We start from the raw sequence: 22,408 nt of genomic DNA, 5'->3' as shown, positions 1-22,408 counted from the left end.
TTTGCTTATTTGCCACTAAACTGAATTCTTTTGTAATTTGCATCTATTTTAAAAAGTAAATATATGTAAATGTTTCTGGATGAGCTTTTTAATGCAAAAAGAGTTCCAATGGATCCTAAGTATAATTAGTGTTAAAAAATGCAGTCTTTTCAATGTTACAGAAAAATGAGGGTTAGTATTTTGAGCTATAAAAATAACCGCTTGTTTTGCATAAAGACGCATTAATCTTAATCTTTATGCCGTTTTCTTAGCAACAGTTTTTAAGTGTGAATTTGCTACAGGCTCGGTTTCTGCATTATTTTTATAATCCGTCGTTTTTAATTTGTTTAACGCATCTTAAAAATAATTATCAACTTGTATATCGTCAATAACATATCGAGGCAAAGTCTGTCCCAAGTCCTACTCAAGATTCAATATCAAATAGAGCATTGTATAGTGGTTGTTTAATGCATGAATAAAGTGTCCAATTTTTCCTAAACTGAACAAACCGAATACTACTACCATACTAATTTATTATATAACTTTAAACTATAATATAATTCGCGGATTAATTTACTTGAACTTTCGCGCACGGGTTACTGCTAATCATTATCGATAAAGTGTTTAGAAATTAGTATGAATTTTTATTTGTACAAGTTGAATTCAATTAACGTTGTTAAGCGTTAGGTTTACAACTAATAGAATATAAATTTATTTAATTTATTTAATTTTTAATTTAATCAAAAACCTAAATATGAAAGACGTAAATGTTAAAATTTACTTTTAATTTTTTAATTTAATTTTGTATCAACTAAAAATTTAAAACTTATTATATAATTTACAGAAAAAATGGTTTACAAATGCTTAATATTTGGATGTAGAACTGGTTATAATGAGGCCACAAATCCTGAAATCAGCATGCATGGATATCCTTTAAATGATTCAGAGCTCTGCAGCAAATGGGCGAGAGCAAATCCTAGCCAAGATTTTGAACCGACCAAATATTCAAATTCTCAAATAAGTGACTTTATACATGAATCAATAGATTCTTATCACGGAAGGAAAAAAGCTAGGTCAAATAAAAATGTAAAACATTAGTATGAATTTTTATTTGTACAAGTTGAATTCAATTAACGTTGTTAAGCGTTAGGTTTACAATTAATAGAATATAAATTTATTTAATTTTTAATTTAATCAAAAACCTAAATATGAAAGACGTAAATGTTAAAATTTACTTTTAATTTTTTAATTTAATTTTGTATCAACTAAAAATTTAAAACTTATTATATAATTTACAGAAAAAATGGTTTACAAATGCTTAATATTTGGATGTAGAACTGGTTATAATGAGGCCACGAATCCTGAAATCAGCATGCATGGATATCCTTTAAATGATCCAGAGCTCTGCAGCAAATCCTAGCCAAGATTTTGAACCGACCAAATATTCAAATTCTCAAATAAGTGACTTTATACATGAATCAATAGATTCTTATCACGGAAGGAAAAAAGCTAGGTCAAATAAAAATGTAAAACATTTGAAACCAGAAGCTGTTCCCTCAATATTTCAAAATGCACCAAAATATTTAAACACATCAAAATCAGAAAGACCAACCAGATTGGCCATATAAGAACAGCGAATCAATTCTGAAAATCACAGATTAAATTTAATGAATGAAAATTTTCAGAAAGAAAAAAATATCCAAGATATATCAATTAAGGAGGTTGCCGAAAAACTGCACAACCTTCCAATTTTCACATAACTTTGGTAGATGAAATTTTATTAATTGCTAAGGTAAATGTTGAAAATGAACCAGTCATTGAGGCATCATGACTAATCATTTAAGTTGTATCTGAAAGATCAACTTTTACCAAAATCAAGTTATGTGGGTATCGCCAAAGAAAAATTCCAAAAAACTTCTGAAATTACAATATAATGGCAAGAATGAAAAATTTGTTTGATGACTTAAGCTTCAGTTATATTTCAACTGGTAACATACAATCTGATTCAATTCAATCGATTTGGATGGATACGGCAATTATTAAATATTTTGTAGGCAGTGATAGAAAAATTAGAGCTATTTCACTTTTGAAACACTCAGATTTTTCTATAAAAGAAGTTCAAAACTTTAACATTTCAAACGATAAAACAAGTTATATGAATTGAATGATGTTGCTAATGATATATCTGAATGCATCATAATCAGTGATGATGATGATAAACTGATGATGAATGCTCCACACTGTCCTGTGTTTGTGGCGCCATCATCCATTCTGCCAGCAACACTACAAAATGCCAGTAATGTAGAGAATATTTGATCTCTGAAAAAAAAAGAAAATGACTTAAATTCAGATTTCAGGTATTTGAATAAAGTCAATAGGGGAGGAATAATTATTCCATCTGAATATGCCTGGATAACATGTTTAAGAATATTCAGTATTTTTCAGGAGATGAAAAAAATCTGAATTTACAAATTTAATAAATTTTTAAGGGCAAAAATTCAAAGTATTCTTTTTCAAAAGATAGTTGAAAGAACGAATTTTGAAAAATTAGATTCTTTATTATTTTTTTTCTAATTATTGTGATAATTGTTATGATCTACATTTATATTTGAGCAAATCCCTTTTTAACTCCTTAAGCAAACATTATGTTAAATCTTTATCTAACGTTAAAATAACAGAAAAAAAAAAAAATTGAATAACTGAATTTATTGTTGTGTTTTATTACATTTTCGATAGCATACGTCTGAATACGATCGTTTAACCATCCGCCAAGATATGTAACTTAGTTAAAACGCTTGTCCGTCTTGGTGTCATCCATTGGTGCCACCCTATACATTGGGCCAAAATGAAACAAGTTTTTTATGACAGAATTTACAAATTCTGAGTGTAAGATGCAAGGAGCAGCAAGTTCTTTTTTCTTCGAATTTTTTACACTGGTGTGCATGATGTCAGATGCACCCACCCACGCTAACAACATGCCGTGTTTTAAATCTCGGAATTAAGTTTTTTATAAATTTTTACTTTCGGCTCTTAGTTTTTAATTAATTAAAAATTGTTAATTAATTAGTTCTTTATTTCTAATTTAAATACAAATAATTTAAATTGATTTGTTTCACGTCTCTCCAACCTAATTTAGTTTTTTTAATCAATTAGTTTTCACTTTTCTTCACAATATTTTTAAACATAAATTTAGACTATGTTGTTCAAATTAAGTTGTCTAAGTGCAGTAATTGTCTTTCTAGTTAACTTTCTTTCAGACAATTTTTTTCAAACTTTCAAATGAAAGTTTTCTAACAGCTCTGACTTCAATTCAAATAAATTAATTTTCTTTTTGTGTCAACTAAATATCATGATAATCCCCTACACTCTTTCACAATTACTCAGTTTCAACCAGCCCAGCAAGGCATTCATTCCAACAATCTTCAAAATATGGCGACTTAAATCTAAACCTAACACCTCATCATCGATTTCAAATGTCAAAAATTCACAGAAAATTAATTTTGGTCTGTTAAACACTCGTTCAGCAGCTGAACCATTGAATCCATGATTCAATGTGGGATCATTGTTTGAATGTGCTATGTTTAACAGAGACGTAGATCACATCTGTCGACCATGATGTGATCAAGTGTGGTGTCGCTCTGTCTGGCTTCTTAGTTATTTATCAGCGCAGTGGTACTAGTGGTGAGAAGAAAGAGGGTGGCATCGCTGTTATCCATCAAGGCTACATAGAGTGTTCAAAAATTAACTCATATTCAAAAACCAGTTTTGAACTACTTGCTGTCAACTCAATTACATTCAACATTCAGTTCATATTTTCATCATCTACAGGCCACCAGGCCCTATTACATCTGAATTTCTAAATGAGTTTAATAATTTAATTGAAGGTATCACATCAACAAACATTAGATTTATAATCTGTGGCGATTTTAATGCTCGTTTTTCTCAGGGATCTGTTAATGCTGAATTGTTGGAGATCACTGACGAGTTTATTCTACTACAACACATTTGTTTGCCTACACATAATAAGGGCAATATCCTCGACTTGCAAGTAACACCTAAGAATCACAACCTCATCACCACTTCCGTCTACGATCTTCGACTCAACATTACATCCAACAAGGTTACGTTTAGAAATATTAAAAAGTTAACTGGTTAAAATTCAATGATGATTTACTATCCTCATCAATTCTGGAATGTGATAAATAAACCACTCATCAATATGCATCTTACATCAATTCAATGGTTTCCCAGACACTTGACAAACATGCTCCATTAAAAGCAAGGTTTTTCCGTAAAAACCTAGATTCGTACAACCCATAGACGTCTGACGGCAGCCATGCTCGGGTGCGCGAACTTGGATCCATCATTATTTTTATTTTTACTACAACTTTGTCAAAAAAAATCCGTTTGTTACCAAATTTTAAACAGAAATTGCTACAAATAACATAAACAGGTTTTGTAATTTTTGTTACTGTATCTTATCAACTTACACTTTTATTAAACCTTTTATTTTGATATCATAGACGTCTTAAATAATTTAAGACGTCTATATTTGATATTGACGTCTTGAATTTATTAAAAATTTTATGGTATGATTTCATTTGCGTTTGAGCTGGTTTGTCATTATGGCGGACTACGATTTACTATTCGTATTATTCCGGTTGCAAAACTTGATGCAAACTCATTGAAAACTACCTGTTAGAAGTTATTACAACAATCAAATACTGCGGTGGTCGACCTATATCAATAATGTGACAACTGCCCATTAAATCAGCGGATGTACAAGAACCTAGGTAGCCCAGGTGTTGTTCAAGTGCCAGACGACACATTGCATATGTATTTGGTTTATGACTATATCCACATTTTTAAAAATATCAGAAACAACTGGATAACAGAGCCGCAACAGAAGCTTTTTTCCAATTGGGTGGAAAAGAGTACAAAGCCTGCTGGAAAGATATTATCCATCTGTATAACATCGACAGCAAGACAAAATTGACACACACCACTGTAATTCCTAAGGTTCTGCAAAGACAGAGTGTATACAAGGTGTTTGATGTAGCAGCCTTTGAAGCAGTTAAAGACAATTTAGAATTTGTCACAGTAGAATTTGTCAAGTTAATAACAAGTTGGTCCAAAATGATGAACGTCAAAGATAGATACAGTTACATTAAACTCAGAGACCGCAAACGAGAAGTTTAATTGCGAAAGTTTCAAAAAGTTGGAGTTCATTTGCAATGTTATTAGTACGTGTAAGTGGCAAGATACTGGAAAACGATGTCATAAGCTTACCAAATTCACTGCCGACGCCTTCGTGGTAACTACAAAATTTAACATAGCTGCTTCAACCGAACTTCTCGGTGATCATCATTTCAGGTACGTTCTTCCAGCTGTCTTTTCCCAAGATCCACTGGAAAGTTCTTTGGGCAAGCGAGACAGCGTTTTGGAGGTAATTTTTACATAGATATCAGTGATGTCATAGCTGCCGCCAATGTACAACGACTCCATCAGTTATTGAAACTGGATATCATTCCTAAGGACGATGGACAACGTGCATGCATTAACTGTACAGCATCACCAGATGAAGAAGACTTGGAAATGCTGCAGGATATAAAAACAGAAACACTGAAAATTTGATACAGTCTGACAATTGTCTGAAACACAAAATCATTTTTGTTGCGGGCTTCTTAACACGTAAGTATCAGCAACATTTAGGTAACAATGATGCTGATGACGCACAAGACTTTACTCTATCTAGTGACTTCACTCAGCAGCTGGACAGAGGAGGATTATCAATTCCAAAGTTGTCAACTGTCTACCTTGTTCATAGTGCTGTTCACATCATCAGCAAACTTAGTCCACCGAAGGCCTCTTGTCGTAAATATGTTTCAACTTTATTATCATATGTCGACGCACCGTTATCCAACAACACCATGGCCTACCGTTCACTTGTAAACGTTCAACGTCACTACATCATAGTGACAGAGAGCAAGAACTTGGCTGTTTGAGACGCAGGGAAAAGTTGCAATGAGAAACTTAAGGTCTATGTATTCTAATAAAACTATCTAATAATTTTCTTTATAATTTTAATAAATTTTACATTTACATTTTTTTTCAATCAATCAGTTGAACTAAATTTAATTTAACAAAAATGCATGAGTTGCTAATGTTCAGTTAAAGAAGAAGAAACAAAAATAAAATATACAAAATTTAACAAATGGACCACTTTTGACAAAGTTACAGCAAAAAGTACGGAAAATACTGATCGACCCAAGTTCGTGGACCCGAGATTGAACGCCGTCAGTTCTTCATTTAAGACGTCTATGGTGCAACCACATATTAAATGACGCCCGTAATGGTAAAGATACAGGCGTAAAACGGAGCGTGTATACATAAACAACAAATCTATAATTAATAAACTAAATTATGACAATGCCAAATATTTGGCCCGGGAGTTGGTCCTTAAATCCAGATTCCTTGAGAAATGAGCTCGACAAATCGATCAACTTGCGTGCCACTTGGCGCAACCTAAATAAACTTTTACACAGGAATAACAACAAACCCTGCCTTAATAGTTTTGAAACTTCATCATTGGTCAATAACTCTAATGATTATTTCATCAAAAAGATCAATAATTGTAACGGGTTCGATATTAGTTAAAACGCAACAACCGAAATATTATTAATTTTCCTTTATTACAACCTAACTATTTAATTAATCGAGTAAATCAAATTAACGAGAATTACACGAGAAAATAACCAACTTTACTAATATCAACTCCGGCACAAGAGCGACAGAAAAAAGAGCTTAACTCATTTGTGCCGGCTATTTATAGACTTGCACGGCGCTCTCCTCTAGGTAAGCGCTCGTACTTTAGGCTAGTAACTAACCCACGTGACCATCCGGTGTTCTCTCCTTTGGTAAGCACAGTGACCATGTAACGGAAATATAAAAACATAACACAACATGGTTTCATCAGGTGATGCTTATTTGGATAATGTTACTGCTTCGGGTTTTTTAATGATGTCACACCTGATGAGATCAAAAGCATCATCAAATCCTCATGCAATAAAACATCACTAGTGGATCATTTTCATATCAAGTGTTAACGAATTGCATCATTACCCGATCTACGGCCATTTCCATCTTAACGAATCTCTCATTTCACAGCCAGTTTCTTGACAGCTTTAAAACTGCACTCATAAAAAAACCGAATTTGGATAAATCTGGTCCATCCAACTACAGACCGATATCAAATCTATCTAACATTTCCAAAATTATTGAACGGGCAGAACTAAGAAGGTTACAGCCATACATATCTCAACATCCAAATTTCACTCTTTTCCAGTCAGCTTACCGTAAATGTCACTCCACCGAGACAACTCTGTTTCACATGCTTGACCATGTGTTCAACTCCTGTACAGTAAACAAGCAGCAATTCTTGCTGGGCTGGACTTGTCGATGATACAAACATTAAAACATTTAAACGAGGATTTCGTTGTGGAGGGATATGCCTTGTCCTGGCACTCATCCTAATGTCTGGCCGTAGTCAATTCGTCAAATTATTAGAATATGTGTCACCTAGAATTTAACTTCAACATGGAGTACCCCAAAGTTCGGTCTTGGTTTTTTACTTTTAACGTCACATATTTAGCCTACTCATAAGATCATCAATAGGTACAAAGTATGCTACCATTAATATGCTGATGATACTCAACTTTTCATCTCATTGGACACCAACTCTGAATTGAATAGTCATTAAATAATTAAATAATAGTCACTCTCCATCGCTGCAATGGAGAGGTGGTTTCTTCTCAATAATCTTCAATTCAACTCAAAACAGATTTCACTATATTGAGCTCATTTCACTCAATCAAAAAGTTAAAAGACATGACATCAATCAGAGTTGGTAGTGGTGATATCCTTTGAAGACACTTGACTTAGACAAAAAACTAAGTTTTTTGGATCATTTACATCTATTGCTAAAGCCTGTAATTATCCTATCAAAGAACTACGTCACATCAAACAATTTTTATCAATCGATCTGCTAGGAATCTGGTACATTGTTTAATATTGTCCAGGCTCGACTATTGTAGTTCAGTAATGTTTGGCATATCTCCAAAGCAGGAAACAGAGAGGCTGAATCAGAGTTGTACTGAGTATTGATACACCACCAAATCGTCCAACATCTGCATCATCGAATTTGAAAAGTTTCACTAGCCACTTTTTCATTACCGTGTCCAGTTTAAAATCGCCATCATTGTTTTTAAGTTGTTGTCATTCCATTCGCCGCCGTATCTCGATAGTCTTCTTGATCTAAATATCAATAATCAACATTTTCGCTCTGGCAATGCACCGGTTCTTTTTCAAAATATTACTTAAATCAACATTGGTAAATGAGCATTTCGTCAAGCTGCTGTAATTGTCTGGAATTCTTAGCCTCCAGACATCAGAAATTGCCGCTTCTTCTTCCTATTTTGAAAACTCATTATTTCAATTTAGCTTTTAAACGATAATAAATTTTATATTTTTTGCATGCTGCTTTTAATTTCTATTACATTAATTCAACAACAATTAGAATTTTAATTAATTTTGTTTTTATTATTTGTTTCTTATCATTGGGCTAATATCGCCATGGTTGATTGTGAATTTCTTGATTCCGGGGGCGTCTCGGTTGCTTGCGCTGGCGCTTTAAAAAAGAATCTATTATTATTATTATTATTTAAAAAGTGAAAATTGTTTCTAACAGATTTCAATAAGCTGATTTCAAATATGTAATCATTTTTTTTCTATCACGTACAGTTTTTTCATAATTTCAAAAAATGGATTAAAACATCATATTAACTGAAACATAATACAGATAACGTCTGATAATCCAATATATGTGTATATATTCATTACTCACATGAAAACATATGTATAAAATTTCGCGATTGAAGAACTTAAAATTTAACTACGCCCCTAATTAACCAAAGCACTTCATCATTTTCAAATCATATGTTATAACTGAAAAAAAAATTTTAACTAAACTAAATATACACTAAATAAATATGTTTTACTAATTATTTTCAAAAATCTTCAATATTTTTCCAAGTAAAAAATCACGCGTTTTCCGATTTTAACTTCGGTCGGATAGTTTCAACTAACTCACATAACTAACTCACATCGCAAAAACGCGTTTTTCTGGTATGAACTAGTATTAAGTGATGGCGTTTGGTAAAAACTAATTTCAAATATGAAAAATCAAGTTAGCTCTGTCGGAGAAAGTGCTATGTTTCGCGGTGCTATTACACGATGGCATGGTTCGAACACTGTCCATGCGAAATTCAAAGACTATAAACCCGTCAACATTAGTAAAAACATTAGGTAAAATAAACAGATTAATTATAAACTAACATGGTATATTTATACATCCTTGGATAACAGCTTCTGCAGCATACATTTCTCCATCGTTCCTTTTCACAAGCTAATAGAATATTGAATTAACATTAGAAAATAAATTTAAAAAAGGTTTATAGATTAAATTAAGATTTTTGGTGTAAACGATGTGATAAAGCGGCTACAGAACTAAATGTTAGACAATTTGGATTTTGCAAAACGTCATTATGTGACGAATTGTTGGCCTACATTGGATGCCAATGCGTTAGCATGTATGTAATCTTTAAAATCACGTGTGGCCTTCAAATGTATCAACAGTCGATGCCCAAACATTTTTAGCCAAGCGTGTTTCAGTCTCGCTTACAGTTATCGGCCTATAATAAAATGCTAAAATCTAGGTCGAAATGAACGAATAGAAATCGTCAGAAATAGAAATTTGTGACGGCAAAAGATCAACATAGCAGAACGTGTGTCGTCTGAGCATGCTGCCGTTAGATGTTTGTGAAGCCGGCACTTAGGAAGTGTTCAAAAAAGTCGTGGATTGACAACTGTGTATTTCGGCAAGTATTTCTATCTTAACTTTAATACATACATAAATAATAATACATGTTTAAATTATTAAAAAAAATTTTGTCCTTATTTTATTATTATGTATTTATTAATTAATTAATATTTGTTTGGTTGACTATTTCCTGAAACTGAATAAAAAATAAATTTTTAATAATAATATTATTATTATTATTATTATAATTTTCTAAAATTCCATTCCCAAAAATACTTTTTTATAAATGCCAAAATTATTATTATTATAAGACGTTTCAAGGTCTTAATAACATGACATCTCAATCACATCAATTATTTCGTAATTTTAATGATGCTATTTATGTATGATTAAATTGTAAATATGTCCATGCTAGTAATGTATGTTATATTGCACGCTTCATAAATAGGTTTGTTGAAAAAATCGTCAACATTTAGCTTACATTCAAGTGATTCCGAATTTTCTAAAATTCCATTCCCAAAAATACTTTTTTATAAATGCCAAAAATTTCGTTGACAAATTTCAATAAAAATTTATGCGCCGTTTCTTTTCTGAATTTCAGGATTATGAGATATCATGATTCAAAAAAAGCTAATGTCTGTAGCTTCATATACAAATTGATTGACATGGGCAACGTGATGATGTAAGTATGTACTTGAAAAAGCAGAACAATGTTTTTGTTTTTATTTTAAATGTTGCAATCACAATGGTTGCTGACGTAACAAAATTCACGTAAACATACTGTAGGGATCAAACATTCATTTATTAACTATCTTATATATTAATTATTATTAATGATTATAGCGATTTTCAATGTTACCTAATCTGTGTTAATTTTTATTTCTTTGCTTCTCTCTCGAGCTTCCTTCTTTTTCCTGAGAGCTTGTAAACGAGACGGTTCGAGATTCACGTTAGAATAAAGTAACATTTTTTTAACGCCTGAAGTGTGTTTGTTTTCATTATTTTACTTCACAACAAGGTGTCACGTTAGTAACAGAACGCCCGTACTAACAATACCATTGCCATGAGCTAAGATGTGATACAGTATGCCAAAAAGAGTAAATTAAAAATTTAGCTTTAAATTTAGCTGGAAAATTAATAAAATACGCTTCAGAAACTAAAAAATGATGTTTACAATAAGCCATGAGAGCTATTGATTCCAAAATTTTGGTCTTTTATTTTTATATAAAAAAAAATAATTTTCAGCCGCCCGCAAAAATTTCCAAATTCTTCAAACCAAAAATGTCGACACATCCAGTTGAGTCAATAAAAATCCTCCTGTTTAAGAAGATAATGGATATAGTCTTTCTGAATTATAAGCACAACTCTGCCACAACTCCTGAAGACCGTCATTTCTAAAAGCAAAAACATCGCCATTTTAAACATGCTCGAAAGCCCTTTTTCAACAACATGAAAAAACTTTGAATGCATTTTAGAAACTTGAAATTAAAAAAGCTTAAAAATATAAATAAAAAGTAAAATAAGATATTGCAAAAAACAAACATTTAAATGAAAAAACATTATACAAAAAAAAAAATAATTTCAGCAACAAGTTATCGAAAGATAAAGAATAAGAACGAATAACAGATAAAGAAAGAGAACGAATTACAAAAACCCCTAACAAAATTCTCTATTAACCTGTTCAACAGCTTTCGAAGGTGGAATTAAATATTTCTGTCCAATCATTACAAAAGAATCTCTAAAACCAATTTCTTTTATCAAAGTGCTGCCATATAAACCGATCAAAGCTTTGCTTTCCTGGGATAAACTGAAATTGAATAAAGAATATGGACAAATAAGACCGAAGGTTTTTAAGATTGACCTTTATCTTTTAAAACCTTATGCCAAAAGTAAAAAAAACTAATAAAAATAACATACTTATATTCAATATTACGATTTTTAATTATTAAACAGGTTCATTTAAGAAAATTATGAATTTTTAATATTTTTCACGTCTGTAAATGATAAAACAATTCACCACATAAATAGTTTCATAAATTCACCACACACTGCGCAATTATTTCTAAAGAAAACGCAAATTTAAAAACTGAAAAATATCACTAAACTGTAGTGAAGCTTCATCAAACGATGCCAATATTATAACATGATTTTTAGGAATGCCCAACTTCAAAAATCTTTGAAATATCACATCTAAAAATCAACAAAAATTATTTAGTCTTATATTTAATTTAACTATTATATAATGGCAGACGTTAAAATCGAGTATGATGAATTTTTACTTATTTATATTTTTTTTATTTTCGATTTGTTTTCAAAAATATCTTCGAACAAAAATCAGACAAATCTATAGCAAAAAACTCCAGATGAAAACTCTGGAAAAATCTTCCGGACAAAAACTTTGCTGTCGATCAGTGATTCAAAACTCATCTTCGTCGGCAATGAAGCCGTCGTTGAAGCCATCATCCAGATTGACGAGAACCAAGCTTTTCCTCCAGGTGCATGTTGGAGGCGTCATTTGAAAACTAGAAACATCATGTCCCCAATTCGCATGAACATTAAAATCACTGACGTTATTAATTTTCAGGTTAAAGCTGTTCTTGTTATCAGTAAAAACAGGCAAATTAGGGTTAGGGTCTTTATCACTGTCAACTTCTAAACTATTTTCAAGACCTTCATTGTCGTTTTCGTCATCATCCTCATCAACGTACGCAACGCAGTTAACAAGTGCGTCGCAGTTGTCAAGTTAACAAGTGCGTCGCAGTTGTCAAGTTAACGTGCGTCGCAGTTGTCAAGTTAAGAGCGTCGCAGTTGTCAAGATAATAAGTGCGTCGCAGTTGTCAAGATAATAAGTGCGTCGTTGTTGACTAATGCATCGCGGTCGAAGTCATCCGTAGGTGAATATGTTGGTTGAATAATTTCAGACTCTTGTGTAGCCATTTATCTGGATTAATTGATTTTTTTATTAGGCGTCCCTTTGGCGGTTTATCGAAACTGCTTTTGCTCTTTTCGAGCCGAAGTTTCTTTGTTGTAGTTCTTTCCTCAGACTAATTATATTGAGTTCTTCTAACGCTGGCAATCAAAAAAACTTTTTTGAATATTCCTATACCATTTTCTGTGTTCGAATTGATAAGTTGTGTATTTGGCCAGATGCTCAAATATGCATACACTTTGTAACTCTACTTTGATTCCTTGTTTGTTCAATGTGAATACATAACGCTCATTTAATTAGTTTTACAATCCTCAACTTCGTCCAATATAACACTTTTACGTGTACTCATTATCGATGATTCCTCTATTTTTAAATTTATTAGTAGGAAGGATTCCAATTGCACATTGTTAAATATTTATTATCGGATGTCTTTGTTCTATGAGTATTGATTTGGCTAGTCGTAAATTATAATGGCTATTATTGTAATGTATAATTTCAACATTGTGGTCCAAGATTTTTATAGTAATTTCAGTTTTGTATTTCTCTTTTGAGTGATTTTTTATAGCGTCAGTTTGTACGTGCATCGTGAGTCTTCTCGATAACTTGGTCGACGTCATACCAATGGATATAAAAATTCCATGATATAGAAAATAATAGAACGCAAAGAACAAATAATCAGCAACAACAAAAATGCAACCAACAATAGAAACAAAAAAACCTAATAATATATTATGAATCATATGTCAAGCGCTTTCAAACATGATGAAAACATTGTTATAACCAATCACTTGAACATGTAGGATATAGTTATTTCTCTCTACGTGGATTATTGACTACTGAACAGACTTATTTCAGATGGACTTTATCAGAAAGAAAACAGTGTTGGCAATCACTTGCGTGTATTGCCGTGATCAATCACTTATTTATTCAATCGTTACAATACAGGACAATAACTAATCGTAAATAAATAAGCTTCTCTCGCCAGATGTTTCTTGGCCGTAAATCCTCGGTATTCGCTTCTCGGGAGATTATCGTAATTCACTCGCAGACCGCGTGATAAACTTTTCCTTGGGCGTTATCACCAATTTGCTTGCAGTACGCAAACAAAATATCATTGCGATAAAAGGACTCTTTTTTTCTGACCTCTTCTTAATTATCGTACTTCTTTTTTCCGTGTTTTCTCCCTGTGTATGTCTCTCTCTGTCTCTCTCTCGAATCTTGCTTTTGCGTTTTTTACATAGCTACCGATCCGCTTGTAAATGTGTCACATGCCGTGTCACATGAATTTACAGCCATTTTAATTATTTACGCCTTGTAATTAATTTACAAGCAATTTCTAACTATTAGTTCTTATCTCGATCTAACGTCTCTAACATGACTGAGACCAAAAATCGTCCTCGATTTGGTCAATTCCCTTCGCTCTGTTGATCTTCCATCGTTGGTCCAGATGGTGATTTGGCACGACCCATCCCAATTCTTCCACTCATGTTCTGCATGCATTCGACTCGTAATTAGTTGAAGGTCATCAATTTGTGCGCTCTGTTCATCAGTGTAATCATCTTTCTTTTTCGAGTCGCTCTTTGGTTCTTCAATTTTATCTTGCAGTTCATTCGGTCTATCTAGACTTTTATTTTCAAACTTTTTTAATGATATGGTGAAATTACCTATGAACTGTTTTTCCTTTTTCTGTCTTTATTTGGAACTTTCTGCGTATCTGTTTCATTTTCAGATTCCCGTTCTTTCATCCCATCTGTTTGCTCCTGTTTCGGTCTTTCAATCTCTTTAATTTCCTATTGATGACTATGACCTTTATTCTTCGGAATATATCTATCTGTTGTTTTTTTATTCAGATCCTTTTCAAGTCTGTCCGGCTTATCTTTGCTCACCTTTTCGTCGTTAGAATCATTTGATTTTGTGTTCATTCAACTTGTTCTTTTCGTCAGTCAATCTGCCGATTACTTACCAATTGTCAATTGTCACGTGCTTCGCAGATACCACGTGTATAGCAGTTAACACGTGCGTCGTAGTTGTCACGTGCGTCACAGTTTTCACGTGGGTCACAGTCGACATCATCCGTAGGTGAATTCGCTGGTATAATAATTGCCGACTTTTGTGTAGCCGTTTCTGGTATAGTCTCTTTGTTAGTCTCATACGTTGATCGTGTTATTTCATTGGTCGCTTGTAATTTGGCCTTCATTTGTCTTATTACGGCTACCCGCTGATCGATCTTGGCCGTCATTTCAACAAATTGCTTTTCGCTTGTTTCATTACGGCGAGCATCTGCATGATTTGTTGCATGTCAAACAAGGACGAATTCCTGTTGTTCGTCCCACTAAAATTTGAACCTTGTTCGTTTTCTCGTTTTCTTGTTCGTTGTCAGATGTTTATTCGTTTATTCAATCGTTAAAATCGTTAGAATACAACACAATAAATAATCAACAGGTAAATAACGAAATAAACAAATCTTAAATAAATAAGCTTCTCTCGCCAGATGTTTCTTGGCCGTTAATCTTCAGTATTCGCTTCTTGGAAGATTATAATAATTCACTCGCAGACCGCATGTAGAATTCGTGATAAACTTTTCCTCGGGCACTATCGCTAATTTGCTTGCAGTACGCAAACATCTCTGCGATAATAGAACTTTTTTTCTGCTTGAAACTTCTTCTGACCTCTTCATTCTCGTTCTTCTTTTCCTCGTATTTTCTCCCTCTGTGTGTCTTTCTCTTTGTCTATCTCTCGAATCTTGCATCTGCGTTGTTTATATAGAAACTACCGCTGCTTGTAAATGTGTCACATGCCGTGTCACATGAATTTACAACCATTTTAATTATTTACGCCTTTTACAAGCAATTTCTAATTATTAGTTCTAATCTCGATCTCACGTCTGTAACAATATCATAAAAGGAATCATAAAAGATAATATCTAAGCAACAAACGAAAACGAAGCTACTAAATCAAAGAACGTCATCTCTTGTGCTGAAAAACAACTGCACTAGTAACCAGAATTGATAATGGGATCATAGTCATCTAATATATTTGTTCAAATGTAACAATGGTGTGAGTGTGGGCACCGCAAATCCGACTATATTGAATGCATATTTTGTTTTGCAAACTCGATCGAATTTACCAGGTTGTTTTTTCTTTTTAAAGTTTTCTAATTTTCTATTTAGTTTACTTTCATAATAAAAATCGTGAATCAAATTTACAATAGTCATTTTTTAGAAGTTTTATATTTTTCCTACGGTCCGAGGTCAGAGCATCATCTTGCAGTACGCAAACAAAATATCTCTACAATAGATTATAGAAATTTAAATTATAGAAAGAGAAAAATAGATTATAGAAATTTAGTTTTCTACTTATAGTTTTCTACAAACAAAATATCTCTACAATAGATAATAGAAATTTAGATTATAGAAATAATCTATTTGATTATAGAAATTTAGTTTTCTACTTATAGGTTAAGGATAAAATATTATAATAAAGTTGATTAAAATTACGTTTAAGACATAATTTGTTTTTTTTTAACAAAGGGTCCACAAATCAATTTTCCCACGTCAGTGCATCATCTTCTAGAATTGATTATAGAAATTTGGTATTCTATTTAATGGTTAAAAATAAAGTCTTACAATAAAGTTGATTAAAATACAATCAGTTAGTTATAACAAAAAGTTTAGGACATAATTGGTTTTAACAAAGGGTTAAGGTTAGTTACAGAACAGGATAATTATGAAAATTAAAACCGAACGAACATATCTAGAAAATAATAACACGTATTTACAATTCAATTAGTGGAATGAAAATGTTGCGAATAATTAAATCAAATCAGACAGATCAATGGATTAATGTATTAAATCAAACAAATGCATCGCGCGCCACACGACAACAATGACCCATGCCAACTAGGGTGGAAAACGATACAGTAACTCTAGTTGTTTGGTGAGGAGTCAGACATTATTACAAACACAGGCTAATTTTAATTTAAACTTTAACTTAATTTAACTTCATTAAATTTGTTTCATCTTGTTTTGATGAATTGGATATGATTTTCAACTCTTCTTTTTTCGACTTACTTATTTATTTCAGATAGGTTTGAATAATTTTGCATGAGATTATGACTGAGAAGTCATTTTGATATTGGATTATACATTATTTGGATTTAATTTTTTATGAGTTATTATTTTTAAGTTCATCTGTAAGATTATTATTTTAATTTAATTATAGTTTTGTTCTGTTTTTTTTTTGTTTTAATTTTATTATTTTATTCTATTAACTGTATAGAAGTGGTATATTTTAACCTTATATTTATTATTACGTTGGTTTTAATTATGATATTAGATTATTGTTTTTGGCTATTATCGAATTATTGTTTTATATTTTTTACTAAGTAATGTCTGTTGAATATTCTAAAAATTACTTTTTTTTAATTCTGATAATCTTAAACTCAATAACAATATTTCGATTGAAGGCCAATTAAAATTTTAGAAATTTCAATGTTTTCTTTGTTCTCAACCCACTGCTAACAAAACTCTATAAGTGGGCTTGTTAAATGCTCATTATGTTGTAGATAAGGAGATTTCAATTTTTACATTTATTGCTGATAATGATTATGACATCCATGCACCGATTGACATTTGTCTTTGAAGAATTGTGTAATTCTTGTTGTATTGGTGTATCACGTTGTGGTGCTGATGGTAATTTTAAGAGAGGTAGTAGTGTTGCTGTTATTTATTAATTGGTTACGTTTTTAAAGTTGGGAATAAGACGCACACCACATCATACCTAGAAATACTTAAATTGCGGATGCATTGAGGTAACCGTTTGACAATTTCAGAATCCACACAAAAATGGTTGTTCAAGTCCCCCAGACGATGCTAGCTCATAATAATCAATTTGTAACGACGGTGTTTTTAAAACGTATAGTTGTAACTTCTTGACATCGTAACTACCAGCACCGTTATTATAACCCCTAACCCTAACTTCAATAATCTCTATATTTCCAACACCAGTGATTGATGCCGTAGATTCAAGATTTTCGATAGATGAACACACTGCTTCAAACGAAAATTTTGTTGAACGTTTATTTGAATACCGACAGTAATAGAAACAATAAACTATTCTAAATAACAACATAAATAACATTTACGATTTCGCTTTTTCGGCTTGAAACCTCAACTAAAAACCTCTACTGACAAAGTCTCGCTCGTAAGTCGGTTTTACAACTATAGATACAATGCTTCTTTACACTCTATGCTAATGATTACAAATATAACATAATAAATAATATAGCGCTATTCGATCGTTCCCGCGGTTGTGACAGAATGTATGATTGAATCGTCGGCATTTTGATGCAGTAAAACATTTATGATGTTCATAACACATTTAATAATTTTAGAGAGAAAAGATAAATTTGATACTGGATGGAAATTATTCAGACTACTCATGTAAAAATGATTTACTTCATCAAATTGCATTCCATTCATCATACTTGTCAGCAGTAATATGTAGTAATAAATGAATTCTTTAAAAATCTTGGTAGGTAACGACTTCGTAGGTGACGACGAAACAATTTTTCCGATAATATCTTCAGATACTACTAGAAATTAAACCAGCCAATTAGCGTTTTCGTCACTAGGCGGAGGAAAATGAAGAAAGTCCAACTGTCCTGTCGAAAATGTAGAAAGTCCAATTGTCCTGTCGATCTTTCGACATCGTCAACCATATTCGAAAATCAATCAACCAATCAATCTTTGTTTAGCGTCCAGAGACCTGGTTTCACGAGGTAGGACGTTGTTTTCTTTGCCATCAACTTTTTGCGCCAAATTAGACGATCAGTTGTATCCATTTCATTTAAATTTAGAGCTTTCATGTCTTGCTCGATTGTTTGCTTCTTTAGACGGCTTTTGGGACGTGTGCCAGGTACTTCAACATCTGCAAGAGAAGTTATGGCACTGTTTCCACTTCGTTTGACATGACTAAACCACCGCAGACGGTGTTGCCGGCATTCGTCCTTTATATCATCTAAACCAGCACGACGCAGGATTTCGGTAGATTTGATGTGGTCCTTCGGACTAATTCATTGCATCCATCGAGCATTTTCATGTCGGTTCGTTGAAGTTGTTGTTCCAGTTTGGTTGTCATTGGCCATGTTTCTGCACCATATAACAACACCGGACGTATCACAGATTTATAAAGTCTTGATCGTAGTGGTAGTGGGATGTCACGCCGCATCAATATAGAGGCAAGGAGATGCCATTTATTCCAGGCTGCACGTATGCGTGCTCGAACGGCAGCTTCAGCTGTTCCTGTACAATCCAGAACATCTCCTAGATATTGAAACGATGTGACTTTCTCCACCTTAATGGCTTCAAAAACATTGCTATTTCGAATTTGTTGTTGTGGATTGATGCAAGCAGGACAAACAAAATTGGACACTTTAGATAAAGAACCAATTATTTTTGAACAACGTTTGTGACACCACTGGTTACACTGCTGACACTTGATTGAATTCTTACCTACACCAGCTTTACAAACTGAACAGGGCCATCGTCCAGTAGCTGTGGATTGGATGGATTCACCAGTGTTCATTGCTTTGGTTTTGCTGATGTTGACTTTGAATCCATGATCGGCGAGTCTGGTGTTCCAATCTTCAAACATCTTTGCTGCATTCTGCTCAGACGTGGCTGTTAAAACGATATCATCAGCATATATTAGATTCCAAATGTCACCAGTGTGTATTGGTTTTGTGATTTCTTCCATCACAGTTATAAATAACAGTGGAATGGGAATCGAGCCTTGGTGAACTCCAACGCCGATGTCAAATGTATCTGTGTTTCCAATCGTTGAGCTGACAAGAGTCTTAGTATTCGTATACATTTCCATCACAAGTCGAACAAGATATTCTGGAATGAGTTGTCGACGTAGATTCCACCTGATTGTTCACAGGGAACTTGATCAAATGCTTTTTCAAGGTCTACAAAATTGTGTGATAGTTGTTGATGCTTTGCGAGATACTCTTGCAGTTGCCGAAGGATGTGAATTGCATCAATTGTTGATTTCCCCGCTAGAAAACCAAATTGATAATTTCCGTTGATCTTCTCTCAATGATTTTCTCGACAATTTTCAGGGAGTGTTCTAACAGACGTACACCCCGATATGAACACTTCAATGGATCACCTTAGCCTTTGTATAGAGGAACTGTCATGCTATAGTTCCATTCAGTCGGCATTGAGCAATTTCTCCAAATTTCACGGCAAAGTTGTAGTAACGTTTAGATACCTGCAGTACCAGATGCTTTGATAATGTCATTTGTGAGTCCAGAGGGCCCTGCAGCCTTTCCATCCTTCATAGCTTTCAGAACTTCTGTCATGCTATAGTTCCATTCAGTCGGCATTGAGCAATTTCTCCAAATTTCACGGCAAAGTTGTAGTAACGTTTAGATACCTGCAGTACCAGATGCTTTGATAATGTCATTTGTGAGTCCAGAGGGCCCTGCTGCCTTTCCATCCTTCATAGCTTTCAGAACTTCTGTAAGCTCCTCTACAGTGATGTCTGGAATCGGACCTTCGATGGGTGGAGCGTCAAAGTTAACATTGATTTGATTTGTTTCGTTTAACAGACGGTTGAAGTATTCTCTCCACTGTAGCTTGATCTCATCTCGTTCAAGAACCATCTCATTTTTGTCATTTTTTATACATAAGGCACCAACTATGTCTTTTTTCCTACGCTTTGCTTGTTTTGCTATACGATACAGAGATTTCATTTGTTCATCTTTGCTTTTAGTGAGCCACTCTCTGCACTGATCTGTCCGAGCCAGTGCAACTTGACGTCTTGCATAGTTGTTCTCACGGAAAATTTTATGATCATCAACAGACTTTGATTTTTGCCATTGCTTGTATGCAACTTTCTTTTCAGCTATTACATTTTGTACACTGTCATTCCACCATCAAGTGTCACGTTCATGCTGACGTTTTGTACCAGTTTTCCCACAAACTGTAGTTGCAGCTTTCATCAAAACAGATTTGTATGTACTCCAATCTGTACTGGCTTGCGATTGGTGGTCTAAAGTTTAACGATTGTGTTGCGACAATCTGTTGAAATTTTTCTCGATGAATATTGCTTTTCAGCTTCCACGTTTTGATTCTCAGAGGCATTTGTTTAGACTTATGTTTTGACAGTTCGACAATCAGGTCTGCCACAAGGAGTCTATGTTGGGCGACACATGATTCGCCAGGTATAACTTTAACGTTTTTGAATAGCCTTCGGTGTTGTTGCTTGACAGCGAAGAAATCAATTTGCGTGACTGATGGTCCACTTTTGTATGTTATGAGATGTTCCAACCTCTTTCTAAAATATATGTTCAGTAAACAAAACCCGTGACTTTCAGCAAACTCAAGGATGCGGTTGCCATCTTCATTCTGTTTTCCATAGCCAAAACCGCCATGTACGTTGTCAAAACCGTCTGTTTTCTCTCCAACGTGGCCATTGAGATCGCCTCCAATCAGGATTGTTTCAGATTTTGGTATTGTTGAGATGGTGTCAGAGAATGCAGTCCAGAAGTCATTTTTCATCTCTTCTGATTCGGCTGTCTGTGGTGCGTATGCAGAAAAAATAATCATTGTTTGGTTTTCTATACGAAGCTTGATCCACATATATCCTTCTAATATCTAGTACTTCTTGTGCTAGCGGTTCTCTGACAAAAATTCCAACACCATTTTTGGCCGTCTTTTGACCATTCCAGAATAGTTTATATTTTTCTTTGTTTGAGTTGACCAGACAGACACACATTTCCTGAAGGCAGCAGATGTCAATCCTTCTACGCTCGAGCATTTCTGCGATTTCCATGCTGCGGCCAGTCAGTGATCCAACATTGAGCTATAATATGTATATCCGAAGAAACGCATAAAGTCATTTAGAGTATGTTCCTGGTTTACAACTAAAGCCATACATGTCGTCATTTCGAAATGGTGTCAACATAAAAAAAGTCTTAGTAATGTAAAAAAAAATGTAAAAACCATACAAAAATATTGAAGCCATCAAAAAAAATGGCAGTTTGCCAAAAATCCGTTGTATATTAATTAAACTAAAAATAAAAATATGTTGTTCTTGTTGTTGTTCATATTTAACGGCATTTATGCTCCCAAAGTGGTGCAATTGTTTGCCAAATTAAGAAAAAATTATTTTCTTTTTCCATGTGGGAAAATAGAAGTTCAGATAATATGAAAAATGTTTATTACACTGAACGTGGGGAAAGAGATATACTATGGGAAAAATATTTAAATCATATCGTAGTAGTTACAATCCTTCAGAAATTGTATTACATTGATAATATTATTGTTATTCTTAAAATTCTCTGAAAGCTCTTTATATATTAAATGTTTATGTCTATGTGTAATTGGGTTCTCGCAAGTTATAATATGTTGGATTGTTAATTTGTGTCCGCAATATTGACATAATGTTTGATCTGACTTATTTAATATATATCCATGTGTTAATTTTGTGTGGCCAATCATTTAGTCTGTTTATTTTAGAGGATACCAATCGGGTGTTAAATATTCTGCATCTCTTTTGTTCGATCAATGGCTTTATTTGCCTTAATTGTGTTATGCAATCATTCCATTCATTTT

The 22,408-nt window shown here is 33.2% G+C and overlaps 3 protein-coding genes across 3 annotated transcripts; 1 reads left to right on the top strand and 2 right to left on the bottom strand.

Annotated features, from left to right (window-relative positions):
- Nucleotides 1-11,137: 11,137 nt before the first annotated feature.
- Nucleotides 11,138-12,629, top strand: HELRODRAFT_169187 (hypothetical protein; the record flags this gene model as incomplete). The annotated part of the gene is made up of 4 exons (XM_009015052.1): nt 11,138-11,243; nt 11,545-11,702; nt 12,207-12,440; nt 12,525-12,629. 4 exons carry the CDS (start codon nt 11,138-11,140, stop codon nt 12,627-12,629), a joined length of 603 nt encoding a protein of 200 aa, XP_009013300.1.
- Nucleotides 12,630-14,135: 1,506 nt separating this feature from the next.
- Nucleotides 14,136-15,024, bottom strand: HELRODRAFT_169186 (hypothetical protein; the record flags this gene model as incomplete). The annotated part of the gene is made up of 2 exons (XM_009015051.1): nt 14,136-14,404; nt 14,802-15,024. 2 exons carry the CDS (start codon nt 15,022-15,024, stop codon nt 14,136-14,138), a joined length of 492 nt encoding a protein of 163 aa, XP_009013299.1.
- A 2,588-nt stretch (nt 15,025-17,612) lies between these two features.
- Nucleotides 17,613-21,626, bottom strand: HELRODRAFT_169185 (hypothetical protein; the record flags this gene model as incomplete). The annotated part of the gene is made up of 3 exons (XM_009015050.1): nt 17,613-17,836; nt 21,156-21,276; nt 21,456-21,626. The coding sequence occupies 3 exons, from the start codon at nt 21,624-21,626 to the stop codon at nt 17,613-17,615; spliced, it is 516 nt and encodes a 171-aa protein (XP_009013298.1).
- Nucleotides 21,627-22,408: the final 782 nt, after the last annotated feature.

Source organism: Helobdella robusta (genome assembly GCF_000326865.2).
Source record: "Helobdella robusta unplaced genomic scaffold HELROscaffold_15, whole genome shotgun sequence".
Lineage (NCBI taxonomy): Eukaryota > Metazoa > Annelida > Clitellata > Rhynchobdellida > Glossiphoniidae > Helobdella > Helobdella robusta.
This window is presented reverse-complemented; position numbering and strand designations above follow the sequence as displayed.